The 7,567-nt window shown below is 37.0% G+C and overlaps 4 protein-coding genes and 1 non-coding gene across 5 annotated transcripts; 1 reads left to right on the top strand and 4 right to left on the bottom strand.

The window, feature by feature from the left end:
* The first annotated feature begins 233 nt into the window (after positions 1-233).
* LOC9307262 lies at positions 234-1,992 on the top strand. Its single transcript, XM_021020394.1, has 4 exons — positions 234-672; positions 1,164-1,227; positions 1,467-1,652; positions 1,729-1,992. Exons 1-4 carry the CDS (start codon positions 541-543, stop codon positions 1,743-1,745), a joined length of 399 nt encoding a protein of 132 aa, XP_020876053.1. The 5' UTR covers positions 234-540; the 3' UTR covers positions 1,746-1,992.
* LOC9307261 lies at positions 1,959-2,571 on the bottom strand. The gene is made up of 2 exons (XM_021020395.1): positions 2,203-2,571; positions 1,959-2,117 (listed from the first exon to the last, which is right to left on the bottom strand). The coding sequence occupies exons 1-2, from the start codon at positions 2,534-2,536 to the stop codon at positions 2,101-2,103; spliced, it is 351 nt and encodes a 116-aa protein (XP_020876054.1). The 5' UTR covers positions 2,537-2,571; the 3' UTR covers positions 1,959-2,100.
* Positions 2,572-3,392: 821 nt separating this feature from the next.
* On the bottom strand, positions 3,393-4,090 carry LOC9307260. Its single transcript, XM_002871144.2, has one exon. It carries the CDS (start codon positions 4,027-4,029, stop codon positions 3,502-3,504), a length of 528 nt encoding a protein of 175 aa, XP_002871190.1. The 5' UTR covers positions 4,030-4,090; the 3' UTR covers positions 3,393-3,501.
* A 32-nt stretch (positions 4,091-4,122) lies between these two features.
* On the bottom strand, positions 4,123-4,194 carry TRNAD-GUC. Its single transcript has one exon. It is a non-coding gene; the product is annotated as a tRNA-Asp (tRNA).
* Positions 4,195-4,397: 203 nt separating this feature from the next.
* On the bottom strand, positions 4,398-7,567 carry LOC9309299 (rop guanine nucleotide exchange factor 5). Its single transcript, XM_002871143.2, has 7 exons — positions 6,603-7,567; positions 6,379-6,495; positions 6,146-6,300; positions 5,981-6,055; positions 5,607-5,897; positions 5,159-5,524; positions 4,398-5,071 (listed from the first exon to the last, which is right to left on the bottom strand). Exons 1-7 carry the CDS (start codon positions 6,904-6,906, stop codon positions 4,550-4,552), a joined length of 1,830 nt encoding a protein of 609 aa, XP_002871189.1. The 5' UTR covers positions 6,907-7,567; the 3' UTR covers positions 4,398-4,549.

The raw sequence follows: 7,567 nt of genomic DNA, 5'->3' as shown, positions 1-7,567 counted from the left end.
CGAGAATAAGTCGATATTGAGTCACATGACCGAATTATTTAATTTCAAGAAAACGAAGAAGATAGAGATTGTAGTCAGTGTAATATGCCAAAAACCAATAATAAAAACGAGATTTTAATTTCGCCATTGTATAAAGGAAGAAAAGAAGAAGGTAAAAGAACTTATCGAAAAAAAAAAAAAGAACTTATCCAAATGACAAAATAGAAGAAGAGAAGAAAGAGTACAAAAGTAGTAGTAAAAGCAAAGTTTATCCACAGCATCTATGAGAAAGCACACGTGGCGGTGGGAAGAGAGTCGAAGACGGCGGCAGAGCCACGTGGGGATCACGTGAACCCATCTCCTTCTCATCAGAAGTAGTTGGTTATATAACAGACCGTTGGGGCGTTAGGGCAAAAACCAAAACTATCATTATCCATTTCTCTCATTCAACAGAAATCAACATCCATTTCTCTCTCTCTTTCTCACTCTCTAGTCTCCCTCTCAAGAAACTCACATTGTGAGTTATATTCTTTAAGTTTAGTTACTACATATACCCATAAAATGGACATCAAGAAAACCAAAGCTGCTTCGTCTTCTTCTTCATTTGATAATCTGTTTGGTCCTAAAGGATCAGCCTCTGCTTCATCTGCTTCTTCTTGTTCAACTATACTCGACTCCATTTTCCCTCCCCCGGTATACTTTTTACATATATGTATATATGCTTTTTTTTAATAGAGATATTTATGTATATGTTGAGTGTTATTATATGCATATATACATGCATGTATAGCTCGATGATCTTGAACATATATAGCGGTTGATCACATATATATTTCGTTCAATTTAGTTGTAATTTGTTGGTTTTAATTTACATATAGAACAACTAGAATAAAATTGAATTATGGTACACATTAATTTTGTGTCGATTTTTTTGGGAATGGATAAGGATTAATACAAAGTCATAAAGCATTTTCCTGACTAGCTACACGACAAGTATGCATAGAAACTATCAGAACCATGCATGAATCTTCCTATGGGTGCATATATATACATACATATATATACAGTATATAACTATATCTATGTATATATATATATATGTGTGTGTATGCGGTCTATAGTTTTTTTATATAGTTTGAAGTTAATTTGAGGGTCCCCTAATTAGAAGCAATTTTATATTGTAGGTAGCAAGGAAGAAGGGAAGTCACACTGCTCCTGAAGTTCAAGGCAGCATCACTCTAGCCACTGGTATTAATATTATACAAATTTTCTCTCTTTTGGGATGAATTTCTAAAATAGTTTTCAAATTTTGAAAATGTTAGAAACCTATTTTAGGGATAAATTAATTAGTAACTTATATAGTAATTTACAGACATTTTTATTAATCTCATTTCTTCGAAAGTTAAAATTGGAGAAAAAGTTTAAAGTATAGGAAGATGTTGACGATTTATGGTTTTCTTATTCTTTTTTTTTTTGTGTTTCTAAAGATGAGAGAAGCAGCCATGAAAAGAGAGAATCATCCTATTATAGCTCATCCATTTACTACGGAGGCCAGCAACATTATTCACCTCCACGAACCGATGGCTCCTCCACTTCTCCATCTCATCAGCCCAAAGAAACCGATGATCGCACTGACACAACCACCTCTACTTCCAGAGGAAATTGGTGGAAAGGTACTTAATTATACCTTAATTGCTTAGTAATCTCTATTCTCAAATCACTCATCAATGGCTTGTTTCATTAATGCAGGTTCTTTGTATTACTAAGATCAACCTAACTACTGGTCCACTTGATTTCCGCAATGGCCATATGTATCGACTGCATTCATATCAGTAACTTTGCAGTGTGATCTTCTGGTTTTGTTTATATGTTCTTCATCTTTTTCGTTTGTAATCCTACATGTTGGGGATTGGTAGTTAAAGAGGGCGGTTAATGGACAGCATCTATGACTAATGTATCGCATACAACAAGTCGTTAAATACTCAGTAACAAGTCATAGCATTTCATGATCAATCATCGTTTTGATCATCCAAATTTTTATTGAAATTACAAGGCAAACACCTGTGTATGATAATTAAGACTGGTTTTGACGAACACGTCCATTGCTCTCTGTCTGCTGCTTCAAGGCAGAGTATAAGCTGTAAAAGAACAAGTAAAAACACTTGATAAGCAAAACTGCAGCTGCAATGAAATAGAAAAGTTAATAAGCTTTTATATTATTACCTCCACACTTGTAACCAATGGGACGATTAGCGATGTTGCAGCGTTTAGGAATGGTCATTGAGATCTCTGGCTTTGCTCCAGAGCTCCTAGCTGTGGAAGAAAGCATGACTGCACAAAGGCATTTCGGGTTCTGTCCCATCTGTTTCACTCGAGCACAGCAAGTTGGAGACACTCTAGCAGATGTGTCTTGTGCAGCCATTGCACAAGGAGCCAGCTTTATGGCTTCTCTATCTGGGGGATTTCGCCCACATTCTCCAGCCCCATCAACCATGGTTTTAAGGCTGTAGATGCAGAGAACTAGGAGGAAAATGCGAGATAAAACATGGGTTTCCATTCTTGAGAGATGACTTGATGCATATACTACTTATGGAACCTAAGATTTATAGCAAATGAAATGGCCGGATGACTTGGCAGGATCAATGTAATTCCACATAGTAGTGGAAGAAGCACTAAAGGAACATAGTAATTACTTCACCTAATCAGTCGCATTAGGAGCCTCTAAGTGCATAGTTATTTTAATCTAAAGTAAGATTACACTGCCCTTTAGTCTCTAAGCTAATCATTTGAACCTATGAGAAAGCAAAGAGGTGTTTTTACATGACAAAGGAATAGCAAAAACCAAAGAAAAAGCTTCAAAAGTATGGTCTGAGCTTATCTGTTTCTCACAACCACTTGGATACCATCAGTAGTATTATGAGCCTTCAGTGAGAACAAGTTTTAAGCTGAAGATCACTGATCACCACATAAGATCTAAGATATATCAGGTTCTTTTTCTTCAGTCCTCAAAGCTGAAGCAGTTCCGAAGATATGTAGGAACGGGATAGTTTACAGAGGAAATTCAGCTTAGTCAGATGACACAAAACTATAAACAACTGAAAAATCTATTAATCCAAGTGAGGAACAGAGAAAAGTTCTCTCTTTTTGATGAATGATTCCAAGTAGGGTAAAAAAAATCCTTCTTTGTACAGTAACTCTGCTTTATCAACAATCCAAGAGATCAAACCAAACAAGCATCAGAATCCAGCATCAGAATCCAGCATAATCTCATACCCATTTCCTCGGATCGAATCAGTATGAATCCACCAGTTAATATTACTGATAAACACACACAAGTGCCTAATTCCAATCAAATCTAGAATATCATCTATCCAAAACTCAGACATTAAACTTAAAACAGAAGCCAAACCAAAGATTTACAAGAACCATATCAAGCATAGAATCATTCTCATTTCCCATCATATATCATCATCATACAAACATAATCCTAATTGCATCAATCATGGAATCAAAACCATGTCTCTAACGAGTAAAAGCATATAGCATAAGAGAAACATAGATAAAAAGTGCAGAAGGAACCAGAATCACAAGCGGCACAACAGCTGCATAAGTATGACCACTGGCACCACAACCCAAAGTCCCAAGCTTGATCTGAACAACATTAATCAAAGCCAACATGAGAAACCCACATCCACAAACCGATCCCAAACCGGAGATAACCATCCCAAATCTAAGAGCCGTCTTGTTCACATAGTACACCACAGGATCGATTCGAGTAGAGATGTGAAACGAAGAAGCTATGTTGAGCCTCATGGCTTGTTTGAGACCTAGAGCGATGAGACTTGAGAATAGGAACGAAGCGAAAGAGTAGACATGGAAGGCGACGAGATTCTCCGCCATACGAGCTGTGGGAACGCAATTAGGGTCGGTTACGAGGCTGTTGTCTGGATCGGTAGGGTTCCAAGCTAATCCGATAAATACGGCGAGTGTGAAGAGAGAGTTCACGTTGACGATTCCGTCGAGAGCTGTGATGTGAATACTCGTCGTCATTTTCTCTCCGGCAGATCCGGCGAATCAGAGAGATTCGTTGAGAAAGGTAAATAAAAGAGGAGGAGAAAAAAACAAAAGAAAAAAAAATATAATCGCCGTTGCCGGAGATCGAACCCGGGTCACCCGCGTGACAGGCGGGAATACTTACCACTATACTACAACGACTTTGTTGTTATAGGCTACTTAAAGAAAGCTAATATTTCTAAACTTTTAATTATACTACAGACAGCTAATATTTCTAAACTTTTAATTATACTACAGACTTTGTTGTTGTTACTTGTTATTAATGACTTTGTTGGTGTTGCTTACCAAATAAATAAAGCTGGTAAACCAACCAGAACAAATTTGATGAGAATGTTTGTTACGAGTTACGACTACTCTTATTTTTGTATATTTTGATCTGATTTGGTTTGCAAAGGTAGACACTTTACCATTCGAAATAAGACAAAAACTACAAGTAATATCAAACAAATCAATCCATGTCTGCATAAATTATACACCGTGTTTCTTTTATTAGCTCTTAAGAGACTGTGTACTTTGGAGGACCCTTTTGATGGACTGATATTGAATTTCTTTTCTTCTCTTCTCCACCTTCTTTGCAAATCACAGCTGTATCTGCATTATCTGACGGATTCACGCATATTTTCAGTTTCGATTCCATGCCAAGATAATTGTTCAAGACTCTTCTCACTCCAAATCCTCGAGAAGGAAGACCTTTCTCAATGATTTTGTTAGTGTCTCTGCTGGAGTAAGGTGTCCTCCTCTCTCCTTTCTTGGGGCTAATCATTGAAGGAGAGAAGCCTGGTGTTGTTGAGAAGCTTGTTCTGTATGGAGTTCCTGATGCAGATATTATATAAGGGAGTGGTACTACTTTCTTGTGAGCTATAATGCTGCTGACCGCTGGACTTGACAACAGATTGTTATCATCTGATTGCTTTGTTAAGTCGTCCACGTAGAGTAAATCATCGATTCGTGCAATGATGTTTGATGCTAAGCTCTCCAAAGCCCTTGAGTAGCTTTCGAGGATTGATTTCCCAATATCCTGAAAATTTCACAAGGACAGAATATATAAGAGAATAAGCAGAGCCATTTTCTAATGTGATGTATTTAGAGGATTTGTGTTTTGGACCTTGTTCCATTGAATCTTGCTAATGTCTAGAGAAGTCTGCGTTAGAGATGGAAACCGCTGCTTCAAGCAACGTAAGAGAGTTTCGGATCTCTCCACAAGCAATCCCCTTTTGTCACCAGCAGCCATTAGCTCTTTGACCATTTCCCATGTTAACTTTGGAGTAGTGCTTGAAGTATTATTGTTGTTGACTCCAAGTTTTGTTTGAACTCTTCTCCGCCAAACATATATCGAAGCTTCCACACGGTTTGCAATATCAAGAGCAATATGCTCAGAGGACAGATCAAGGCAATCGAGAAGACACTCCGCAGAAAATTTATCAGATGTTATGTACCTGTAGATAACATCCCCAAGGCAGGACCTACCATTCTGCGCCAAAAGTTTAAATGTCAGAAAAAAAAGTTATCCCAGATTGGTTTTTATAAGGATGTTTTGAGTTAAAGATGTAAACCTTTGGAAGAGTTTCAAGGTATGTTTCAGGAACATCCATTTCGGTTAAAGCAAGGCTGTTAATGGCCATTGCAGCTTTAAGTATCTGCGTCGCACATTCCCTCTTGTGATTCAATTCTGTTCTTGCTTCTTCAGTAAGACCATTAGGTGCTAAACGGGGAACAGGCAACCACCACTTCTCCTCTTGACGCTGAATCTTTCTGCGGAAAGAAGCTGAGCCATCGTTTTCCGAAGCAACAATACCTTGATCAACATACCAGAACTCGGTTTTCTTGAAACTCGCCAATATATCCTATTGCAAAAGAGATTAAATCTGAGATCAAAACAGGTTTCATCTGAGCGGATCATTGTATAAGAAAGTTGAGTGAAACTCACGAGAAGCATATTGTCTAGTTTACGAAGAGCCGGGAGATTGATGAAAAGATCAAATCTTGGTCGACAAGTCATGACCTGAAGGAAGATCCACAAAATTGATTCATTCAAACTCCAGTAATTGCAGTTGCAACAATCTTTAAAAAAAAAAAAAAAGCAAGAACTTACCTCAAACTTGTTGCCGTCTGGATAAGTTTGCGTTGAAGGTGTTAACTCAACGATGTGATCACTAACACTAAGAATCCACTCCATTTCCCTTCTCCACATCTCCTTCTTTTCACTTGAAAGTGGCTCTAATCTCCATAGTTGCCCAAAAATCGTAGCTAAAAGAAGAAACATCAAATTCAACACTATGGTTCAAGCATTTTAACAAACACAAGATAGTCTTTTTATTAACTTACCACAGAGATTGGTGATGGCGTTGGAGATGGCTAAAGCTGTACACACACCTTTACCAGAACCTGACATATCTTCACCAAGCAACAACTTTGCAAATCTCTCCTTCATCATATCCACGTCTAATTCAAAATCAAATCAACAACAACAACAGAATAAACACATGAGATCTTAATTTTGAAAAGGGCTGAGAAAAAAAGTTTCAATTTTTGATTTTTTTCTCACTAACCTGCAAAATTCATCTCTTTTCCTTGAAACCCAGAATCATCGTGAAGGGTAGATTTCTTATGATCCAAATTAACATTCTCCTTGGAATTCTTACGAAATGAAGCTTTTCTTATCGGCCAACCCAGAATCTGCGACGGTTGTGATGGTGGAGAAGACGAAGCGACGGTGGTGCCGGAGGAACCCTCGTAGCTCGATACGCTCGTGCTGCTTCTCTCCTTTGACTCTGTTACCATATCTTCCTCCGAATGAGTCAAATTGCTTCTTTTCTTCTCGATCCCTGCGCAGCTCTTCACTAAATTCTCCATTTTTAAAAACAAACAAAATTTGAACTTTGAAAACTGGTTTCTTTTGCAAAACACCAAAAGAGTTTTAGATAACACTATAAAGGTAAAAGAGCATGGCTTTAGTGAGAGCAAAAGGTAAGTAATTTGAAAAAAATCGGCTGATATAAAGTTATGCTCTCTGTTCTCTTCCACAGTCACGACTCAAGAGTAGAGAGAGAGAGAGGTGTATTTGACTTTTTTCTTTTCAAAATATTAATTTATCTTTTTGGCGGACAAATTTCTTGAATGGTGTGGATATTACGGTTCTGCCCATTGTGTTAAATCAAGAATTTAGTATTTTACCACAAATAGCATTTTGGTGTGGTTATTAATGATAAGGCAATAATTAGTTTTGTAACTGAGACAGGTGAATTACCAAATTGACATTTTAACTACACTGTTAGATAGTTTTAATACTAGTAGCAAGTTTTAATATTGAGGAAGGAACTAACTAAAAATAAGTTTAACTTGTTTTAGTTAAAAGTTAAACACACAGAGGTTATACATTAAGATGGTTAATTTCAGAAATTTTAGTTTTAAGTTTTATCATATTATATCAAAATAATAATTGAGCACAGATATAAACAAAACCACTATCAGAAGATTAATAAATGCAGAGTACTGTATGAAGGAAAAAAAAAAT

The sequence above is a fragment of the Arabidopsis lyrata genome (genome assembly GCF_000004255.2).
Source record: "Arabidopsis lyrata subsp. lyrata unplaced genomic scaffold ARALYscaffold_6, whole genome shotgun sequence".
NCBI lineage: Eukaryota > Viridiplantae > Streptophyta > Magnoliopsida > Brassicales > Brassicaceae > Arabidopsis > Arabidopsis lyrata.
The sequence above is the reverse complement of the archived record's forward strand: the minus strand, read 5'-3'. Positions and strand labels throughout refer to the sequence as shown.

What these genes read in the sequence shown, in the direction of transcription:
- LOC9307261 (XM_021020395.1), bottom strand. Translation starts at nt 2,536, where the DNA reads ATGGAAACCCATGTTTTATCTCGCATTTTCCTCCTAGTTCTCTGCATC.
- LOC9307260 (XM_002871144.2), bottom strand. Translation starts at nt 4,029, where the DNA reads ATGACGACGAGTATTCACATCACAGCTCTCGACGGAATCGTCAACGTG.
- LOC9309299 (XM_002871143.2), bottom strand. Translation starts at nt 6,906, where the DNA reads ATGGAGAATTTAGTGAAGAGCTGCGCAGGGATCGAGAAGAAAAGAAGC. An exon ending in CAGACGGCAACAAGTTTGAG is followed by an intron (nt 6,056 to 6,145) that starts GTAAGTTCTTGC and finishes ATCTTCCTTCAG; the next exon opens with GTCATGACTTGTCGACCAAG. An exon ending in AACTAGACAATATGCTTCTC is followed by an intron (nt 5,898 to 5,980) that starts GTGAGTTTCACT and finishes CTTTTGCAATAG; the next exon opens with GATATATTGGCGAGTTTCAA.
- LOC9307262 (XM_021020394.1), top strand. Translation starts at nt 541, where the DNA reads ATGGACATCAAGAAAACCAAAGCTGCTTCGTCTTCTTCTTCATTTGAT. An exon ending in ACTCCATTTTCCCTCCCCCG is followed by an intron (nt 673 to 1,163) that starts GTATACTTTTTA and finishes TTTATATTGTAG; the next exon opens with GTAGCAAGGAAGAAGGGAAG. An exon ending in CAGCATCACTCTAGCCACTG is followed by an intron (nt 1,228 to 1,466) that starts GTATTAATATTA and finishes GTGTTTCTAAAG; the next exon opens with ATGAGAGAAGCAGCCATGAA.